At 39.7% G+C, this 23132-nt stretch overlaps 1 protein-coding gene across 2 annotated transcripts in view; it reads right to left on the reverse strand.

The window, feature by feature from the left end:
* COL6A6 (collagen type VI alpha 6 chain) overlaps window positions 1-23132 on the reverse strand; it is a 135112-nt gene that overhangs the window by 69920 nt on the left and 42060 nt on the right. For both annotated transcript variants that reach the window (XM_027872426.1, XM_027872427.1), the window contains exons 8-18: window positions 21626-22195; window positions 14093-14436; window positions 13388-13466; window positions 9672-9826; window positions 6837-6929; window positions 5598-5651; window positions 3745-3816; window positions 3615-3641; window positions 3156-3200; window positions 2995-3048; window positions 2071-2133 (exon numbers count right to left, since the gene is read on the reverse strand). In XM_027872426.1, the coding sequence (XP_027728227.1) occupies window positions 2071-2133; window positions 2995-3048; window positions 3156-3200; window positions 3615-3641; window positions 3745-3816; window positions 5598-5651; window positions 6837-6929; window positions 9672-9826; window positions 13388-13466; window positions 14093-14436; window positions 21626-22195 (1556 nt within the window). The remainder of the gene's footprint in view (window positions 1-2070; window positions 2134-2994; window positions 3049-3155; window positions 3201-3614; window positions 3642-3744; window positions 3817-5597; window positions 5652-6836; window positions 6930-9671; window positions 9827-13387; window positions 13467-14092; window positions 14437-21625; window positions 22196-23132) is intronic.

Raw genomic sequence — 23132 nt, forward strand, 5'->3', positions numbered from 1 at the left:
GCAAATAGGGGTTAAATGACTTGCCCAGGGTCACACAGCTAGTAAGTGTCTGAGGCCACATTTGAACTCAGGGTCCAGGCCCACCTCTCTATCCGCTGAGCCACCTGGCTGCCCAAATTGAAATACAAGTTTTTGTTAATACTCATCATCCCCTATTCCTCCTCCTGCCAACCAGGGTTGTATCTCAAGACACGTTATCAGGACTTAAAATGCGACTTCACAGTTCTCTAAAGTTTTCACAGCTTCACAGAAAATTCTTCATGATCTCAAAGTGTTTGTGCCAATGAAATTCCCGCAGCTCCCATTTGGCACGGGGCATCACATCTTCTACTGGCATTTTCCTCTAAGCCGTGTCTCCCTAGGGAGGCCATAGGCTCCCTGACGGTGCCTTCCAGGTCTGCATCACTGGCGCTCACAGCACAATGTCTGCACCTAGTTGGCACTTAAAAAAATTACGCTGATAACTTGGAAGCCTGGAGGCCCCTGATGAAGTTGGGCTCAGTCCTCCTTAGGGTAGAGAGGCTCACAAAAACCAGAGAGAGATGGCTTTGGATTCCATGGAATCAGAAATTTGGGCTCCTCGTTAACAAGTCACCGCATTCATTTTAGTGATAACTCTTCCAGAAGCATAAATACATTAAAGATACAAAAAATACAGAAAATAAGAACAACAGATATTATCCTTTCTAAGATGTCTTTCTAAGTGTCTTTTTTTCCCCTAAGTGTCTTTCTAAGAAAACCATTTCTTGGTTAATATTTTATAAAACAAACAGATATCCCCTATTATGAATAGGGCTTCTATATGTATAGGTGTAAAATTCACACCTTGTAAGGCTTACTCCCATAATCCACTCAATATACAAGTTTCTGTTCCCCTCATCATACATCTTCTCAGACCGGCAGTAGCTTGGCCCAGGTTTTCACCTGGGCAGGACAGACTCCTTGTCAGGGCCTCATCTTTCAAGTGCCCTTACTTAACATCAGGGAATTGCTGACATGCTGACATGCCGGATGTTCCACTGATCTTCTGCCAACCCCAGCACTTAAAAAAAAAAAAAGTAACTTCTACTACAATCTTCCCTGGAATGGATGTGGATGACAGATGCACAAAGGTCTGCCTAAATTGATGGAATACCCTCCAGGAACACTGACAAATCACCCTGTGAGAGCTTCTCAATTCATATGATTCAGATTTTGGCTGTCCAACACCCTGTGCAGAAAAGCTCAGCGTAGAGAGACTATGGCATTTCTGACCAGTGAGAGCTTGGGCCTGGAGGCTGCTGGCCTCACGCTTGGCCTCCCAATGGAGAGACACACAGCAACCACTCTAGTCCTGGCCCTCATCACCTGAGCTACTGCCGCAGCTTCTTAATTGGTCTCTCAGCTTCCAACCAATTTCCACTGATCCATCTCCCACACGGCCTCTGAAGGGATTTCCTAAAGCCCACGTCTGGTCACGTCGCTCCCCTGCTCAATAAACCCCAATGCCTCCAATTACCTCTAGGGACAGACAGACACTCCTTAGTTTAACGATTAAATCTCTTCACAACCTGACTCCTTCCTACCTCTCCACTCTTCTTCTCTTTGACAACCTTTCTGGCATTCTGTGGTCCAGCTATACCCTACATGACCTCCATCTTTGCACTGGGCATCCTCCACGTCTGCAACGTTCTCCTTCCTCACCATCTCGGCTTCCTTCAAGAGGCTACTCCCATTCTACTTTCTGCATCGAGCTTTTCCTGATGCCCCCCAGCTCCTAGTGACTTCTTTCTGCCTCCAAGTACTTTGCATTCGTTTTGTATATATCATGCACATATATTATATTATAGAAATAAATGTATATATAACATGTGCATATATGTGTATGGGTACATATGTTTATATGTGTATGCATACACACACACACACACACACACAATCGTAATGTCCCCCATTGAAGGCAAGGCCTATTTCATTTTTGTATTTTTATCTCCAGCATTTAGTGAAATATATGCCAGGGCATACAGTTGGTACTTAATGAATGCCTATTCTATGCCTGTGGTCTGAGTTGACAGAATCAAAGAAACTTACAGGATCCCCTCTCAATCCCCTTTTGCCGCTGTCACCCGGTGGTCCTTTCTTCCCAGGGTTACCCTAAAAAGAATAGGGTTCTGTATTATAATATGGATATAATTTTTCCTCTAAGATATTAAAATGTAAGTTGAAAAAAAAACTTTCACAATCTTTTTTTATTCTATAGTGGCAAATTGGTTTTGAAAGAGAACATTAAAGTTAAAAAAAAAAACCTTCTGCCATTGCATAAACTGTCTCTGAGTGATTAGGACTGTGAAAACAGTGGCCTACTAGCCATTTGGGGGGAGCCTACTTAGGGACTCGTCTTGTGGCCCTTCAGCTTGCTATTCTAGGTCTTGTTCTAGATCTGTTTGGTCTTTTGCCCCACTCTTGTGCTCATGCCTCCAGCCCCACAGGTACCCCCTGGATACTTCTCTCTCTCTACCTTTCTTCTACCAAATTTACTTTTAAGAAGGGGTCTTAAATTAATTTACACTGAGGTGTAAAAGTCAGACAAAGCAGGAATGTGATGTACTCTTCCTCCCAGAGGCCATCTGACTTTAGTCCAATTCTTGAAATTTACATGAGGAAACTGAGCCCCAGAGACATGGAATGACTTGGCCAAGGTCCCATGGGGTAATTGGTGTCAGAGGCAGAATTTGAACCCAGGATCCTTGACTCCAAATGCTACACTTTTCCTATGTCATATTATGCCTGCTGAAGGAATGCCTCTCTAACTATAGAATTTTAGTTACCTCAGTGGGCACTAAAGCTTAGGTTTTATAAGACGGAGGAACTTTTCCTTGAGAAAGCTACAGCCAAAATGGAGGTTTTCTTTCTTAGCCTGGTTGTACCTACTTCCAAGTGTACACTTCTAGAAAAATCTCATTTTTTTGCTTTTGAACTTAAACCCTTCAAAGAGCAAGCATCCTAAAACATCACCTGGGAACCTTCTTCTCCTTTTTCTCCTTTTGTTCCAGGAAGGCCGCCATCGCCCTAATAAGAAACAAACAAACAAACAGAAAAAAGGCAAAAAGTTTCCCTTCCTGCAGAAGAGGCCTCTGAAGCAGTCAGGCGTCTATGTGAGGAGATGATGACTTTACCTGTTCTCCATTGATTCCATCAATCCCGAGTTCCCCGACTTCTCCCTGAAAACGCAGGGTTATACATGTTGTAACAAAGCCTCTTATGTTCAAGTGAAACGAAGCCAGCCACGAACCAGAACAATATGTATTTCAGTGTTCTGGGGAGGGGGGGGTTGTATGTATCATGTGTGATTCATACATACGCACTCTTTTCATAAAGGTTTCTATAGGCTATTGTTAAGCTAGCTCTCAATAAAAAATTAAAAAGGACTAAACAATTGAAATGTTTGATGGAGAAAATAAAATTACATGTTATCAAAGAAAGGACCAGATGTAACATAAAGACAGTGGAAAAAAAAAGGTCAGCAGACATTCCATTTCTAATTCAGACGCATGACCCTGCTAGCCAGTATGGCGTAGGTAATTTTGAAATCATCTCTGCTTCCCTCTATAGCTCAATGAGCCTTATTACTATACCTCCTCTCCACTGAGTCCCCTGTTTCCCTGAAAAGAATGGAAAAATAAAAATAGAGATTAAATTTAGGGAAATGTTATAATATCGCATCAAAACATTTCTCAATCTCTCAGTTTCTCAAAGTCTGCTTACCTTGGGCCCTTTGATCCCATAGCATCCTTTAGTGCCTTCTTCTCCCATTGGTCCAGGGGATCCTCTTTCTCCCTGAGTGAAGAACATACCCTTAAGTAAACATTCAATACTGTCAAATGGAATTTGGAGGCAGCTAAGTGGCACAGTGGATTAAGCGCCAGGCCTGGAGTCAGGAAGACTCCTATTCTTGAGTTCAAATCTGGCCTCAGACACTTCCTTGCTGTGTGACCCTGGGCAAGTCACTGAACTCTGTTTGCCTCAGTTTCCGCATCTGTAAAATGAGCTGAAGAAGGAAATGGCAAACCACTCCAGTGTCTTTGCCAAGAAAACCCCAAATGGGGTCATGAAGAGTCAGACATGACTGAAAAACGACCAAATAACAAATAAGGAATTCTCCTTGGGAAGGTTGACAAATAACTTGCTACCACAGTGTTCTGCAAAGAATGGTCTTGGGACTCCTGGGATTTCCCCAGACCCTTTCAAGGGGCTCATGAGGTCAAAATTAATTAAATTAATGTTTTAAATCTATTATTTCTAACAATTCAATTGATAAAACCCATATAAACAGAAGCTCCTTGTGGGATGGAATCTCTGATAATTTTTAAGAATATAAAAGGATCCTGAGAACCACAATGTTAGAAGAATAACTACAACTGTCTTTCAAGGTTTATAATCTGGGCTCCATAGTTAAGAGAAGGAGAGTGGGAAGCTAGAGCTACCATTATAAAAATCTTTATTTTATAGCCATCCGTCTGTCGTCCATGTGTGAGACGCTAAACAATCTTATGTGAAACCTTCTAAAAATTTGTGATCTAACTAAGATAAATATATCTGACAAGGACAGGGATATAAACGCATCCAGATCACGAGAGGCACATACATTAAATGAAGCAGCGTTTTCATTATGCAGAAGCCAAGGGGCTGAAGTCTACACTGCGCAGTGGTGAATTGAAAGGGGAATCATCGGGATCAGAGGCTGAGTTGGGATGAGGTAGAATTAGTTAGGCAAGAAATCTGGACCTAGAAGGATCTTAGAGGTCGGTCATCTAGTTCAACTCCTCATTTTACCAATGAGGAGGCTGAGGCGTAGAGAGGTAAAAAATGATTTGCCCCAATTCAAACAGAGAAGGGATTTGGATTTCAGTCTTGTGATTTCATGATCAGTTCCTTTTCTATCTCGTTCCAGTGCTTACTGACTGAATGACTAACATTATATCACATGGCAGTATATGGAGAGAAGAAGAATGAATATCTTATCCACAGCATGTGGCTTAGTAGGAAAACTTCAGATTATGCATGGGAGCTTCAGATAAAAGAATGTGGTTGAGTGGACTCATCTAGGAAGAATGGGATGGGGATGACAAAGAGAAAAGGGAAATGAGGTTCGGGGGCCTTGCTGGTCAAGGGGTGTGATTGCCCACGGATCATGCAATGAAAAGGTTTTCTAGAGTCTGGAGGGCGTGAAGGCCCTGGGATCATCTCCCAACTCTGGTCCAACATGATTTGCTTCCATTAAACATGAAGTCACCTCCAATTTCTAAGCCTCACATTCTCCACTTCTGGATTCTCTTCTCAGCAAATCACAAGGGAGAACCACAGAAGACTTGAGAATAAGCATGAAGACATAAATAAATCCTTTCCTTTTGGACTATTTTCCTTACATCAAAGAGGAAATTTCTGAGGGTGCACAATAGCCCTGGTATACTGAGTTTTGGGGCTTTTATTTGGGTGGCCAGGAGCAAAGGGGCTTTGTGTATTTCTTTGTTCAGAAGTCACCTTCTGAACTGGTCCAAGCAACACCACATTTGTCCAGTAGGAATATTTCTAATAGAAAAGTTAAAGTGTTAACTTACAGGGGCACCTTCTTCTCCCAGGTAGCCTTCACTGCCTTTAATACCTGGAGATCCCTGAAAACAAAAAAGAAAAAGGAATGTGAGCACTTCTCAGATCAAGTCAACACGGCACTGAGCATTTATTAACTACCTACTATGTGCCAGGCACAGTGCTAAGTGCTTTGCAAATGAAAATATAAAGTGTCCTAAGGAAAGCTCCTCAATCTTACTGGCTTTGATTTTACTAGCAAAGGCTTGGGGAAAAAATGTCAGTTTGTTTCATAGTTCCTCCAAGATTCACTTTTTCACTCTTAAAGTACATCAATACATCCCAAGTAAATGAGCCACTTGGGTCAAGGACCTAGGCAATCCATTCTTTTCTTCCACACACTTCTGGACTTCTTTTCTAAACAAACATGGTAAAACAATTGGGAAAAAATTTCTCTTTCCTAGGGAGAAAAACAATGTTCTTTCATGATTCTCCTAAATGTTTTTGGACCATGTTATACTTAGTGTAAGCAGATCATTTAAACTTTTGCTTTCTTTTAAAAAATTGTTTCCACTTTTTGAGCCCTGGGAAGAAAATTCTGCTGGATGAAAACTTGCTGAACAGACACACCCAGGTCGATCTGGGAATTACAGAACAGAGGCAGCTATAAAACCTTGAAAATAAACATAGAAAATCACTACGGAGTGTTTTCATAAGCTCAACTGTCCTGTGGGTATATATCGTTCTTGGCTATTTTACAGACAGGGTGACCAGGCACAGTGCAAAGAGCGCTGGGCCTGGAGTCAGGAAGACTCATCTTCCCAAGTTCAAATCTGGCCTCAGACACTAGCTGTGTGATCCTCAGCAAGTCACATAATCCTGTTTGCCTCAGTTCCTCAACTGTCAAATGAGCTGGAAAAGAAAATGGCAAAGCACTCCAGTGTCTTGGCCAAGAAAACCCCAAATGGGGTCAAGAAAGAGTTGGAGATCGATCGACTGATCTACCTAGATCTAGATAGCTACAGATTACCTATCTATATCTATGTGTATCACATACACAAATACATGTCTTCTTCGGGATATCAAGGGCTACTTTATCATAGAAAATCCATGTGCAGTCAATTTAAAATATGAAACTGGAAGTATAGTAAGTAATGGCCAGAGTATATAATGTAACCAGCCTACTATAATAAGCTCATAGCTGCCATTGCCCCCATCCACCCAGGATAAATCCAATCTTCATGAAGCAGTGTACATGTGAACTAGCCTACCTTCTTCCCTGGTGTTCCTGGTTCTCCAATGGCACCATCTCCCCCCGTGCACTTGCAAAGCAGACAGCAGCATGTCCTTTCAGCAACGTTAGCCTGGAACAAAACAGAAAAATTTGTTTGGTGTGTGTGTGTGTGTGTGTGTGTGTGACTCTGCATTTCAAATTGCACTCATGACATCTTGGTCTAAATGACTCACATGTCTCCCACACAATCACAGTGACAGTTTTCCGGAAGGAGGGAACATTCATAAGACATTCCATGAAATCAAGCGGTTCCAGGCTAGCATGCTTCTCATCTCACGTCTTTCATTTGGCAAATGATAAAGACTTAAAAATGTGTTCTCTTATTTCTACCACCATTTTAAGGATTCCTGAACTCAAGCAAAGGTCACAGAAGGGACCCCAGAGGTCGTCAATGCCTAGAAAGCTTCATTGGTTTCTCTAAGGTCACACAGGTAGCAAATGGCTGATGACCTATCACATTCCATCCTACTTTATTCATATATAGATTTTTTTTTTACCTATGCAGACTGATGATTTTTATTTAGCTGTCCAAAAACACTCTATAGGAAAATAATCCTTGTTTAATAAATAAAGGCACTTCTTCCTTCCGGCTGGTACACCTTTTCTGCAATAACTTGGCCTTTACAGTAGAATAAGAGGGCCTGACATTATTCAGTTTAACACTAGAGAGAAGGTACTAGAGCAAAGGTAAACACCACCAGAGTATCATGCCAGCTCAAGAATGGCAGAACCATCCATTTATTACACAGCCAGGCTAGGTTTGTTTGGTGTTTTTTTTTGGTGGTGGTGGGGGAAGTGATAATGTGTGTGTGTGTGTGTGTGTATTTTATATATATACATATATATACATAACCTATAATTAATAAATCACATATAACATATATAATAATATGTGACTAATGCACAGGTGTGTGTGGGAAAATAAGTACAGAAATCTCAATCTTTATGTCCCAAAGTTCCCAGTCACATTCTGGTATCCAAAAATTAAATATGCAGGCAATCAAAATCTTGGGTCATCAACTATGGAGCATTTTTTTTCAAATGCCTAATGAGCCAATATTTTAAAAATATTTTTTGCCTTCTCATACTGTGAAATTCTTATTCATCTTGAGAAATATTTAAAGAACAAAGTTTTTTTAAATAATTAAAATTTAAACATTAAAATAAAAAAAATGGGACATATTCAGTAAATAAATTAACTGGAGCTCTCCCTCACTTTGTATATCCCAATGACAATTTTTCTTTGAGTCAATAAACTCATTTACATGCAATGTCTATGTGTGGGAGATAGCCTGGGGTAATGGGAAGAAAGCCAGATGGGGAGTTAGAAAGCTTAGGTTTAAATCCTAGCATTTCCTTTTGCTATCAGTGTGACTCCGGGAACATCACCCACTCTGGGCCTCGTTTTCCATGTCTATCAGGTGAAGGGGGCATTGGATAATTTCTAAGGTCCCTTCCAGCTGTAAACCTATGACCATGTATGCTTATGCTGATTATCATAAATAAAGTGCTTTTTTTTCATCTGCACTACATTTAAAGCTTGGGTTGACTTTTCATTCAAAGGCATAATTTATTACCTCTCAGTCTTATTAATGAAGATTTTTCAAAGGCATAGCAAAAACAGAGCCCATTAAAAATTGAATAGTGTCTAAAATAGATACATCCTGAAATTTCTCCACTGTGGGTCTCATTCTTTTTTTTTTTTTTTTTTTGCTTTTTATGGTGAGGCGATCAGGGTTAAGCGACTTGCCCAGGGTCACACAACTAGTAAGTGTTAAGTGTATGAGGCTGGATTTGAACTCTGGTCCTCCTGACTCCAACGCCAGAGCTCTATTCACTGCACTACCTAGCTGCCCCATGTGGGTCTCATTCTTTTAACCTTCCTTTTCTTTATCTGTCTTTGTTTCAGAAGAGAGATATTAAGGTAATTTCGTTGATTCGGATTTGATTAACTTGGAATTTGGATCATTTTTTATAATGAAAATAAGGCTTGCTAACCAAATGTCAAGTATAAAAAATTATAATGAGAATATTCACTTATTTAAGACAACATTCAGAAACAATTTAGAAATGCCCACTTACGTGCATATAACATAACAGCAGTATAGCATTAGCTACTGCATCAGAAAATAATTGTTTTTATATGCCAATTACCAAAACAAAACTATCGTATTGGTTCATTAAAATAGTGTAGCTACCAGACGATATTTGGCTTTGCAAATTAAAATTATAATATGTACTTAAAAGAAATCAAATTATGTATTTTTTAACCATGTTCTCTCATTGGGACTCTTCAGTAATTTAAAGGAACTTGTCTGTCCGAATGAGTAAAACTGTATTTCAGACAAATTTACTTCAGTCAAGTGAGTTAACATATGTAAAGTTTGCTTTACAAACCTTATGCATTATATAAATGCTAGTTATCATTTTTAATTATTATTATTACTACCACTACCTCAATCACTTGTGAATTCAGTGATAAGTGTTCCCTCTACAACACAAGTGATGATCCCTCTTCTATGTCGCAGATGAGTTCCCACAGCTGTTATGACTAAAAAATCCACCATCCTGCAGCCATAATGGTGACGAGGCTCTCAGAATTGAGCAAAGATGCCCAAACTTGAAGACATTTTCACCTGGGAGAACCTAGGCTCAGCTTCCCCTGATATAACCTTCAAACGTCTAGGGTCAACCTCTCCAACTGCAATGGGGAAACAGAGTGGGACTTTTCAGATAATTGTAAAAAAAAAAATAAAGGTGAAGAGAAGTGAGATGTAACTTCAAGCCACCAACCTTTCTCCAAAGCACTTACCAGATATTTTGATAGCTTGCTTCCCAAATCTCTCATGCCAATTGTTAACTGAGTCCTATAATCAAATCCTTTCCCAAATTCAATGTATGGAAGGTCAGCTAGGTCATTTGCATCAGAAGTTTCTTCCAGAGCAATGGTTATCAGAGCGTTGAGCCCTATTCAACAGAGTTTACATTTCTTTAAGAAATTGCTTCAGTTAACATGATGCTTTTGCATACATATTAAAATTATTATTCCAGGGAGAGTGCTATGAGTTACAATTATGCAATGAAGCTCTCAACTAATTCTCCATGTCAGGATTTTTCTTCCTCTAGCATAGGCTATAATTGACAAGTACTAATTCCATAATAAGATGATACTTGAATTAAATTTCTGCAAAATGATTAGGTAGGCACCAGTGGAGATGCTCAATTGGACTTCCAGCTCTCTAAAGTCTTGAACGTCAAAGTTTGTCAGTCAACACAATTCATGGAGTGCCTACTGTGTGCACAGTGCCATAAGTGAATCAATGCATTTAGAAGTCTTCCAATTAACTCCTCTCAGACTTTATAATCTCGTTGGAAAGAGAATAACCACACATGAAACTGTTAATCACTGTTTTAGAACATATGAACAAGTTCTAATTAATGCATTACATGCTGAGTTACATAAGAAGTGCCACAAGGTATAGAAGAACCGGGACATGTTAGTTATGGTGCAATGGATGCCTTGGGATAGGTGGATTTGAGATGTATTTTTAAGGACATGAAGAAGGGAAAGGGAGGAAGTTGAGAGTAACATATAAAAAGGCGTGGAGGCAGAGGAGGCAAGTCACGACGGGTGATCAAGCATGTGAGGAAAGGCAGCCATAGAGAGGTACTAGATGGAGGGGTTTGGCGAGAGAATAGAAGAGAATGTTCCTTAAACTTGAGTTTGACAATTCAGAAAAGATTAATGAAAGACTGTCTTTCTAGGCTTGTTTTTCCTGAAAATTCCAGAGGTTGCAAAAATTGCAAAGATTATGTGAATGGAGGGAGTGATGACAAGACAAATAAAATGACTCCATAGGCTTTATTAGGAACAGCTTCTTTGAGGGATGGGCATGGAAGCATCTGAGCATCTTAAACCACAGAAGATCTGGAGATGCTTTTAGCTCTTTAAAAATGGCCATGAAGAAAAAAGTTCCAAAAAACAAGAGAGGAACAAAGAACACAGACTCATGTTGTAAATAGAAAGCAACATGGATAGATGATTAAATGAACTGGAAAGAATTTATCAAGTGCTTATTACATGCCAGGCTTGATGCTAAACACTGGGGATACAGACAGCAAATCAAGATGGTCTTTGCTCTCTTGGGCAGCAAGGTGATGCAATGGATGAACGTCAGGCTGGGAGTCAGGAAGACCCGAGTTCAAATCCAACCTCAGACATTTACTATAGCTGTGTGACCCTGGGCAATTCACTTAACCTCTGTTTGCCTCAGTGTCCTCAAACGTAAAATGGGGATGACAATAGCACCTACTTCCCAGGGTTATGAGGATCAAGTGAGATAATAATTGTAAAGCACTTTGTAACAGTAAGTGCTATATAAATGTTAGCTATGTTCTCAAGGAGTTCACACTCCAAGGGGGAGAAAACCCATATAAAAGAATTCATCTGCAGGGCAGATAGAAAGACCCGGAAGTCCTAAGGGTACAGCAGTGGGCCAGATAGCAAGATTCCATGGGTCCTTAGGTTGTGTGAATAGTTCAGACTGAAGTGCCCTGAAGTCTGGAGAGCATAGTGACCAGACAGAATGATAGACTACACAAGCTACAGTCATCATCAGAGACTACGTCCTCCAAGCTTGTTCTTTTTCCAAATTAGCCAATGTTCATTAGATCCCTAGATGAAATCTGGCAGGGCCTTCAGTGGATGAGAGACCTGTGATTTATTATCTCTGCCATCTTTATTGGGTGTGTGTAAAGAAAAGTGGCGGCAGAACATATGCTGAATTAGTATGGCAGAGAAAGAGACAGTGCCAGCCTATGTTTTAAGTTTGAATAATGGGAGATCAAGGTGAGAGTTAAGTAGTCTAAGTATCACTAAGGTCAAGGAAAACAATATATCTCTTAAAGGAAAAGAGAAAGTAGCATAAAGACTACGCTCTATCTTCATGGTCTCACAAATGAACACCTTGTAGACTCTCTATTCTTCCCTTCTAAAACTTCTTTTTATTTCTGGCAAGAACCATAAAAATCAAAATCCAACTTTTGCAATTGATGGACATTTACTAATTTCCCCAAGTAAATGGGAAGGAATTAGATTAATGTTACAAATCTAATTACACAAAGGCCTTTCTTGGAAGGAATCCACCTTCTACCATCTATCAAAAGTCTCCATCTGGAAGGAAACCAAGAGCCATCTGCTGCTATCCTGAAAGTACCGCTGCATATTGATACTGAACATTCTACTATCCAGACTCTTCAATCTGGATAAAGGAATGCTTTTGGAGGTCATAAAGAAGGTTAAGGTCTAAAGGAACAGAAAGAACTAAATAAAAAGTCAACATTACTCTAGATAGAGGATATGCACCTGACCTAGGATTTCACTGATACAGGGAACTCTCAGGTGAAGAAATTGCCTCTAGCCATGTTTGTTGACATCTTTTCTGTACCATATAGTCTTAAAGAGCTACCTAGAATACCAAGAAGATAAGTAATTTGACCAAGGTCACAGTGCTAGTATTTTTCAGAGAAAGAACTTGAACCCAGGTCTTCCCAGTTCTGAGGCTTGTGTTTCTCTCTCTCTCCTCCTCTCTCTTGTCTTCCCCCCTTCTCCTCCCTCCCTCCCTTTCTCTCTTTCGCAAAGAAAAAAGGCTAGTCTGTCTCCACTATTATAACTAGAGCCAGAAGAGATGGTTATATTTTTATTCTCTTGTTTCATATTTAGGGAAGAAATTTCAGTGACATCAGATCTTCCATTGGTTGCCAAAGTCAACAGCTTATTGCCAGCTCTTTAAAAACCATTGGTACATTTATGATCTACAAGTGTTGAAGGAATAGAGAACCAGCATTAAAATTCATCTGACAATGCTTGTAACCTTGGTAAATTGTAAGAGTGTCAAAATGATGTATGAAAATTAACTGAACTGGTAGAGGGTTGGCTTCTGTTACCGCCTCTAATAAAATCTAGGAAAATCATTCTGTGTGATTCTGTTATCACTCAAGAACAAAAATACTGGATTGAAACCTATCAAATTATGGCAAGAATGATGGGAATGAAGAATTCTAAGATGAAAGACCTAGGAAAAAGTCAGACATGAGACACGAGACAAAGCACAAATCTCTAAACCATCAGCTCTCACACATTTTGGTTTCACCAAATATTTATACCTTTACATACTTAAAAATTATTTCCATGGATTATCTCTATTGATATTTATTGTATTAGAAATAAAAAAATCTTAGTATTGTTATGAAAAGAGTTTTAATCTCTGGATCTTCTGAATGGATGTCACGGACCTGAAGGGGTCCCCAGACCACATTTTAAGAACTTGTTTACTCTGGTTAGATTAGAGGCTAGAGGTGTTCTTGGAGGAAAAAGGCATAAACCAAGTCTTCTAAGTGACCCTGAGTTGTTCTGCTGCACTGGATAAGCCAATGAAATCAAGAGCTGCCTGTATGCCCTGAAAAGACTTCTGTAGATAGAGGTTACATCTTTGAATTTTCAAGGTTAACATCGCTATATATTTTTACCTTCTTTTCGGAGTTGATCAGATTTTTGTTCAAGTAGTTCAACATCATCATCCAAACCGTCTGAAAATAACAGCAGCACCTAGCAAGGAATTGAAAGGAAAAATGAATAAAAAGAGCCTACCTGGCACTTCCTATGACAGCAAAGAGCTGGAAACAAAGCAGCTTGTCCATTGCTTGGGGAATGGCTAAACAAACTGGTACGTATATGTAATGGAGTATTACTGTAAGGAATGATAACTGTGATGAATTCAAAGAAGCTTGAAAAGACTTACATGAACTAATGCAGAGGAAAGTAAGTAGGGCCAAGAAAACAATATAAACAGTGACTGGAAATATAAACAAACAAACAAATAAATAAATAAAAGTGAATGTTATAAAATTATCAAGAGAAAACATATCTTGAACAAAGAGATATGAGAACACAATAGTGCCTGTCCCTTTTGCAGAAGTGGATGATCCACAAGTGTTATACATTGCAGACATCTTTAGACTTTACATATTGATCAGTTATGCCAATTTCTTTCTTTTCTTGTCTTTGAAAATACTATTTTTTTTTTAATGGAATAGCTCTAATGGAGGGATAATAGGTGGGATGGTGGTGGAAAGTACAGTGATATAAAAAAACAAAAGACTTCAATAGATAATTATATTTGTTTAAAAAGAGCATGATTGTGATCACAAACCAACAGATAAGGCAAGACCAACCTTTCCTCGAGTAGCAGATTTATTCTGAAAGGCATCCCAAAGTGCATTCAAGAAAGGGGCATTGAGGCGAGATGGCTCCTTAATGGATACATTCTTCAAGGTGTTCAGGATATTTTCACTGTAAATCTCAAACTTGGGGGAAAATTTATCCATGGCATTTGTCACTTGAAAGGCCACACTGACCTGAGTCTGGGATCCCACCTCGCAGCTCACCCCATTTAGGGAACTGATAGCATGTAACACATCCTTAAGATAAGTCTCCATCCAAGCCTGACCTTGAAATAAAGGCTGCCCCTTCTGCTGGGATGAGATGTCAAAGCCCACAACAACATCCACGAAACAACCTAGACACAGAGGAAACAGATTTCTTATTAAAAAATAAGTAGAACAGCTTGGAATTCCATCTCCATACCTCACCACCATTAAAGGGGCCTTTACTAACAATCATTGGATTTTTATTTGTGTACAGAGTAGAAATTAGAGAAAGAAGAGAAAATACAGTAATGCAAAAGGAAGATGTTAAGAATTTTTATGTTTAAAATTTTAAACTGGCACGATTAATTTTCCATGGTTATAACATTTGGTATAAAATAGACACAGTGTAATGTATTGGATGAAGACCTGACCTCAAAGTGAGAAAGACCTGGGTTTATCAACATTGCTATAGTCACCATAAAGCACTTTATTAAATGCTATGTGCCAGGCACTATGTGTTAAACACTAGGGTTAGAAAGACAAAAATACAGTCCTTGCCCTTACAGAGCTCATAATCTAATGAGGGGGACAATGTGCAAACTATTATGGGCATACAAGATAGATACGATGTGAATGGGAAATCATCTCGGAAGGAAGAAACCAGCAGGGGGAAGGACTGGGAAAGATTCCTGGAGAAGATGGGTTTTGAACCAAGTCTTGAAGGAGGTCAGGTAGTAAAACTGAGGAGGAAGAGCATTCCAGGCATGGAGGTCAGCCAGTGCAAAGGCACACAGTTGGGAGATGGACTGTTGTGAGTAAACGACAGCACAAAGTCTATTGTCACTGGATTAGGTGGAGTACGGTGTAAGAAGACTGGAAAGATAGGAAGAGGACAGCCTATGAGGGGCTCTGCTGGCTCACACTGGCTGTGTCACCCTAGGTGAGTCACTTACCCTCTTAGGCTTTAGGCACCTCTCTAAGACTATCAGACACAGAAAAAGTTGAGGTAGGGAAGTTATTAACCAGCAGTTGCCAAAACCTATGAAATCATAGCTCCATTCCCTAGCCCTATGAAACCTGGAGAGATTAGTATTGATCGAAGCCTATAACCTTTACTGAAATTCTGGAGGACATTCTTCAGGTTGTTTTTTAAATTTTGCATGTATTTTGGTGACAGGCTTTGTAGAAACATTCACAACTTATAAAGATGTCATCCATAACATTGCACCTAGCTAAGTGAAAATGTTCAATTGATACTGTATAGCAACACCAATGAAGGAAATAGAAAACTGAATGAATGGAGAAAAATCTTTAGGGGAAAACCAGGAAATCATAGGGAATATGCTTATTGTCTAAAGTTTGGGATTTCCATGATTGAAGAAAAAAAATGGCAGTGATGGGCTCTAATTGTCTCCTTTCCTTTTTATGCCCACCCCAAAAAGAAAAGATCGTGGTAAAGTATAAAAAAGTATAAAACAAGTTCTTGTGTTCTCCTCTCTCTCTCTCTCTCTCTCTCTCTCTCTCTCTCTTTCTCTCACTTTCTTTCAGAGACAATGGATCTCAGTTGATGTGAGATCTTACTCAATTTAAGCCCTGGAAGAAAAAGATATTGTATTTTTAATTAAAATTTAACTTTAATTAAAATTTAATTAAAAATACTGTGTTTTTTGAAACACCAGGATGACCTGACCATTCAAACAGCCTAACCATGTTTGCAGACGGAATTTCCTAGGGACCAACAGCGAACAAAAAACAGAAGTTGGAGTCGTCCTGACTTTTTCTCTCTGGTTAGGTTTTGATAAGCGCAGTTCAGTAGTACAGGTAAACGCCTGCACCCCTGCCCTTCTCTCATCAGTCTCTGGCTAAATCTAAGAATGTATGAGAAAGGAACAGCCAAAAGGGGCCTAAATGTCTTGGGCCAGCCAGTTACACAAAATGCATTAGAGGGAAAAAAAGAAAGAGGAAAAGACACAGGGTAAACACTTTTAAGAATATGTGACTTGAAATGGAGAAGTGGGGGAACAGTCTACTTTATTTAGATCAGTAACTGTGAATTGATGTATTTCTTGGGAAACTTTCCAATTCCCTGACATTGGGTAGTTGCTAACTTTTGCAAGCCTTATAAACTCAGAAAACCAGTTTTATTTCTTGAAGAATTTCTGTTAACTTGTTTCATGGTCACTTAATGGGAACCAGGTTGGGCAAAGAAAAAAAAAGCCCAAAGGTACTTTCTGAAACTATTTTCACAAACAGGTTTGAGGCAGAACAATTCATTATCAAGGGCAAAGATAAGATGATGTAGGCCTGGAGTCAAGAAGACCCAAGTTCAAATCTGGCCTCAAACACTTACTACCCTGTGTGACCCTTAATCCTGATTGCCTTGGTTTCCTAATCTGTAAAATGAGCTGGAAAAGCAAATGGAAAACCATTCCAGCATTTTTGACAAGAAAACCCCAAATAGGGTCACAAAGAGTCAGACATGACTGAAACAACTCAACAACAACAAAATACGTTATCAAAGCAAAAGAAAAGCTGATCTCTTTTTCTTACTTCCAGTTTTTTTTTAACTAGTCAAGAAGCACTCTATTCAGATGACGAGGGCAAGAGACAGCATGCCGGGAATAGGGGATGGCATTGATTAAGCACCTATTATGTTCAGAGAAAGGCGATCAAGATGGCAAAGGGCCTTGAGTCCGTATCATATGAGGATCTGTTGTTTAACCTGCAGAAGTGAATACCAAGGGAGAACCTGATAGAGGGAGGTCTTTAAGTACTGAAGGGCTGTTAGGTAGAGGAGAGGTAGATCTGTTTTATTTAGTCTCATGGGGCAGAATCAGGGCCACAGGTAAAAGTTATGAAAACTCTCATTTTTAGGTTTGATGTTAGGGAAGAAATCCTAAATAATAAATAAATGAAAATTTGGAGCTATCCCTATGTGAGATGGATTGTTTTGGGAAGTATCTGATGAAAAAGGTCTTTAAACATGCCCTGGATAACCAACTGTGGGATATGTCCCAGGGAGGATTCTTTCTCAGGTATGGATTGGTCTAGATGATTGCTGATGTCCCCTCACTTCAAGTCTAGTGACCTTTGCCATGGTACTGCCTTTAATGACCCCTCCTCAGCCAGCTCTAAGTGTCCCTCTCTCACGTGCAATAGAAGGATGGCACCAGGATTTGGAGAGGATTATCGATTTATAACTTATTAGATGTCCCCTCTAACTCTGGACATCTATGACTCCAAGACCTGTCGAAACTGGGATTTGAACTAAGATTCTTCTGACTCTAAGTGAAGTACTCTTTCCAAGACACCATTATTGCCTTCAAGTTAGGAGGCCATTGCATCAGTCTGAGCAAATGCTAACAAAAGCCTGTCCCAGAGAAGTACCAGTGGGAATGCAATGAAAGGGTCACATGCAAAAATGATTGTGGAAATACCATGAATAGCTTTGGCCAGTGATTCACCATGGAAGAGAAAGGAGGGAGGAGTGAAAGCTAACACTAACACAGACATTCTAAAGCGGTGACCACAGTGCTGTTGAACTCCCTTTAGCCAAATAACATCTGAATAAAATGGGAAAAAGCAGAAACAAAGAGAAGCCAGAAGAAAAGAAACACCAAGACCAATGCACAGTATGGCAGAATTTAAGAAGTTATGGGAATCTGAGGGAGCTAGGGTATTAATGTTGTATGTAGCTTGAATAAATTGCCTTGATAATAGAAAGTGAGTGACCAAGAGCCAAGTATATGTAACTCATTTCTATGTGAAGGAAAAAATGTTAAATGCTAAACATGGAAACCAATCATGGGATTTGGCATGTTTTAATATCTTAAGTACCTATGACTTCAATAGTGTAGTGTTACTCCTCTCACTGATAGAGAAAGCATTTCTTCTATGTTGTATTAGATCCATCAACCAGTAAGCATTTATTAAGTACCTATAGCATACCAGGCACTCTGCTAGTTGCTAGGGACACAAAAACATACATGAAACAATGCCTGATCTTGGTGACCTTATGTTCTACTGGAGGAGACAATATGGACACAGACATGGGATCTGGAAATGGACCTTGCTTTTACTGATAGAGGGAACTCCTGGGTGAGGAGACTCCCTCTACCAGTACAAGTCTATATATTCTTTGCAACATAAGTATGTAAAAATAAATTAAAGGGAATTTGTTAGAGAATTAAGGTAAGCTTCATGTAAGAGGTGGCATCTGAGCTGCAGTTTAATAGGAGTTAGGGGTTTAAGAGGTGAAGGTGAGAAGGAAAGGCATTCTGGGCAGGAGAGACGAAATGTTATTTCATCATAGAAACCAACTTGGTTGGACCAAGGAATGTGTGAAGAGAAGTAATATCTAATAGGTCCAGAAACATAGGTTGTAAAGGGCATTAACTGCTAAAAATAGCAGCTTGCATTTGAACCTACAAGGTAACAGGGAATTCCTAGAGTTTATCGAGCAAGGGAATGACATCATCAGACCTCTGCTTGTGTTTTAGAAAAATCACTTGGGCAGCTATGTGGAAGATGGACTGGAGAAGGGTGAGACATGAGGCAGGGAGAGCAATGAGGGAATTACTGCAATAAGTCAAGAAGAGAGATGATGAGAGACTGGGTGGCGGCTACATGGAGACAGAGGTGAGAGTTACTGTGGAGGTAGAATTGACAAGAAGATCTAGCAACTCATTAGATGATGTAAGGTGAAGCCAAGTTGAGGATGATTCCAAGGCTGCAATCCTGTATGACTAGAAGAATGGCTGTGCCCTTGACAGAAAAGAGGGAAATTCCAAAGAAAGAGGTGGTTTTTTTTGGGGGGGAGATAATGAGCTGTTTTAGACATATTATTGAGTTAAAGGGGCCCTAAGGGACATCCAGTTTGAAATGTCCGAAAGGGAATTGGTGATGCGGGAATGGAGCCCAGAGCTGGTTACACACAGTGGCGAGTGCTCTGCGTAGAGACAATGACTGAACCCATGCGAGTTTCTCAGCATCCTCCTAGGTTTTCTAGATGATCTTCTAAGATAGCAGACCCAGAGATTTCATCCCCCGGGTCACTTTAATGAGGGGCATCTATTACGGACCTGGGTGTACTAGTTTTTGGACCATACGCTCCACTGCTGGACCTTTACTAGAAGCCGTTTTGCATTTGCTTGTCAGGAACCAGTCCTCCAAGCCACTTCCCAGACATTTCTACACCATGCTGCCCACTCTCTGGCCAGCGTCCTTATCTTCTCACCTTGTCATGTGTGTCTCTCCCCACCCCCCACCCCCCGTGAGTGATCTTTCTCCATTAGAATATAAGCCCCTTGAGGGCAGCTACCACCTTGCTTGCTTGTATTCATATCCCCAGTGTATAGTACAGTGCTTGACATTTAGTAAATGTTTAATAATGTTCCTTACATATCTATCTATCATCTTCCTTCCCTGCTTAATAGAACCTACTAGAGTTTATGCTCCATTGACAGAGCCTTTTGAGCATAGGGTCACCTCCATGCCACAATAAGGCAGCTGGAGGATTTCAGCAGGGCAGGATTTAGAACAAATATAAATGTTTTAGGAAGGCCATAACATTTTCCCTTCTCACATATTTATGTTCATAACATAGGGTCATCTGCCAAAACATGAACCTGGATATGGATTAATGTAGTTTATTTACTTTGCCACTAGGTGGTACTCTTAGTAGCTTATGGTTGAGTTTCCTGCGATGCCTTCAAGACAGCTCATGAGAAATAGATGAAAAATGCAAACCCATATTTCCATAAATCACTCAAGCCATTAATTAGCAAAGCCTGTAACTTTGTTACTAACTCTTAATGAGGTAAGGATCTGATAGTCTTTGGGGCAGTCATACAAAGAAAACAAATCAAAGGGGCATATAGATATCAGTCATCCCATTTCCGTAATTGCACGGTCTCCATGTAGAAGTGGTGTTCGTGAGATATAGATTGAGAGATGAAAGGGACTATGATGTGCTTTCTCCCTGTTAATTTCTGCTTTCTTCTGAAGCCATGTGGAAGCTCCATCCATGTTGGTCTCCAGGCACCATCATCTTGGCTACAAATCTCTGGCATTTTTTATTGCTATGGTCTATCACAGTAAGAGTACTTCCCTCATCACTCTAATGATTGTTTTCCATTAAAATAAAAACAGAAATTGCATTCGTTACTGGGAGGTCAAACTTCATGATCTTAGCTCTTTAACTGTCTTCTTCCCACTCTTTTAAATGGGGATAAGATGGTTTCTCTTCTGCTGCTCTGTCCAGTAATTGTTTCCTACTCAATTAGCGGGAATGGGGTGTAGGCTAGAAACAGAGGATACCTCAGATGCACCTAAGGCAAAGGTTCATAACTGGCGCCTATAGATCCCTAAGGGTCCATAGAAAGATTTCAATGGGTCTGGTAACTTGGATGGGAAAACCTCCTTGCCACCCCCCCAAAAAAATACCCCATTATATTCTTATTTTCCCTAACCTCTAATTGAAATTTAGCATATCCTTCAATTATAAATTTCTAGAAAAGTATTCTGGGAAGAGGTCCCTAGGCTTCACCAGGTTGCCAAAGTGGCCTATGGTACAAAAAAGGGGAAGGAAGAAAGAAAACAATCATTTATTGAGTACCTACTATGTACAAGGCATGGTGCTAAGCACTTCACAAATATCTCATTTGGTTAAGGCTCATAAACCCTTATCAGTCCATGACAGTCCATGACTGTCACTGAATTTGTGCTCCTGTCTATTACTTGGTTACAGTAAACCACAATTTTCAAACAATGAGCACCAACTTAGTAAACTAGGGCTTTCAGCGACCAAAAGCTATCAAAGATTTTAATATTTGTAGACCTTTTACTAAAACCAATTCTTTCCAAAATTTTTGAATATTATCCAACACAGTTGGAAAGATTAATATAAAATTATTAGAGGCAGGGACTAGATTTCTCTCAGTGCCTGGCACAATGCCTTGTATATAGTAGGCTATTAATGTTTGCTGAATGAATAATAACTGTGCTTTTTCACACCTTATGTCCACATTTCACATACTTCTCTTTGCAAACCAAGTCTGCCATGCTGGAAAAGAAAGCAGCAAGAAAGATGAAGTTGAGAAAAACCTCCTAACATAGTATTTCTTACAACTATATAGAATTTTGTGAGAAGATCTTTGCCAACTGAACAAAGCATCATTTTAAATTCAGAAGTGCTTAACCTATATCTGCCATTAGAAAGGGCTGGGGTGAACAGAACAATCTGGTAAACTGAAGACCAAAGATGCAAGAGAAGGAAATTTAGGGGAATGGAATAAGAAAATAAGCAACAAGCCAAGTACCAGTTCAAAGGTCACTTACTGCTTTCACCACCTGACTTGCAGATGTTACGGACTATTCTTTTTTTGATCTTCCTCAGCTCATCAAAATTATCAACCGTTAGTTTTTTGTCCGATGTCCCAGTTATCTGAATAAGCTGTTGCTCATCCACGTCTCCAATACCCAAAGAGTATATATCAATTCCTTTCCTTCTCAAGTCTTCAGCAGCTTTGGCCACCTCATCTTGGGACTGCCCATCAGTAAGGACCAATAAAACTTGCTGAGTGCCCGTATTTATTCTGCTGCCCATCTCTGGTCTGAAATATTGTTCCACTTGCCTCAGCGCAGCTCCAATGTGGGTAAATCCAAATATCTGTTGGGTCATTTCAATTTGAGTAAAAAGTTCCTCTTCAGTTGTGAATGACCCCAAAGCAAACTCGGGGTTGTAGATATGACTGAACTGAGCTAGCCCGACATGCACTTTGCTAGGTCTAATGTCAAAATCATCCACTACGGACACCAAAAATTCCTTCATCTTCTTGAAGTCATTTGGATGTATGCTATTAGAACCGTCAATGAGGAAAACAAGATCTGCCTTTTCAATTTCACAATCTGTAGGGGGGAAAAGTGATGGAAAAATCAATTTGTAATGCCATTTTTATGGTTTTAAAAGCAGACTGGAGAACTTTAAAAAAGGAGCAATTTTTAGCTAAATTTAGGAAGGTTGCCTTGTTAGACTAATCAGCAATTACCAGTTTGGATACCATACAGCTGAGCCACTTATGCGTTCACAGTGTGGAGATGAGCACCTCAATCCACAACTAATGTTGCTAATGCCATTTTCCATAACTGGAGAAGATGGTGATGTCAATCTGCTTCCTTCCTTTTATATGGCTCATCTTGTGCTATTTCAATACAGCTGGTGGTAGTGGGAAAGAACAAGAGGTATGTATACATTATGACTAGCCCTGGCCCACCTAGCTTTTAAAATTTGTATATCCTGCCATCTTGACAGGAGACCTTCAAACTTACTAAATCATGACTGACTTTCAATGTCCAGATTAATTTAACACTACTTTTGGTCCACATGGGATAAAAAAAAATTCTTTTTCAGCTAAACATTCTAGTTCAGTTGAGAAAATGCTTCCTTTGTTTAAATATGGGCAAAAGTTGGTGAGCCAGATAATCATAAATATGAGGGCTGGGCACAGTATATGCTTCACCTCTAATTAGCACCCTCAATTCAAATTCACCAGCATTAAAAACTACTGACCTCAATTAGATCATTTCCATTTTGGAATGAGAACAGAGTAAAGATATTGATTTGATTGTCAATCCCCTAAGCATTCTAGTTTTCTAGATGGAGGCTTAGCCACTGATGAGCTAAGAGATATAAAAGAAATGGTCTAGAGAGCTTCAGGAACTTATTAACCCATTCAAATCAGTTTGGAATTTAATTAAGGAAATCATGTGCTCATCATGAAAGGCAGCATGGTACAGTGGCCAGAGGGCTGGCCTTAAAGCCCAGATGACCAGAGCTTAAATTCAG

Source organism: Vombatus ursinus, unplaced genomic scaffold (assembly GCF_900497805.2).
Source record: "Vombatus ursinus unplaced genomic scaffold, bare-nosed wombat genome assembly UNPS02014799.1, whole genome shotgun sequence".
Lineage (NCBI taxonomy): Eukaryota > Metazoa > Chordata > Mammalia > Diprotodontia > Vombatidae > Vombatus > Vombatus ursinus.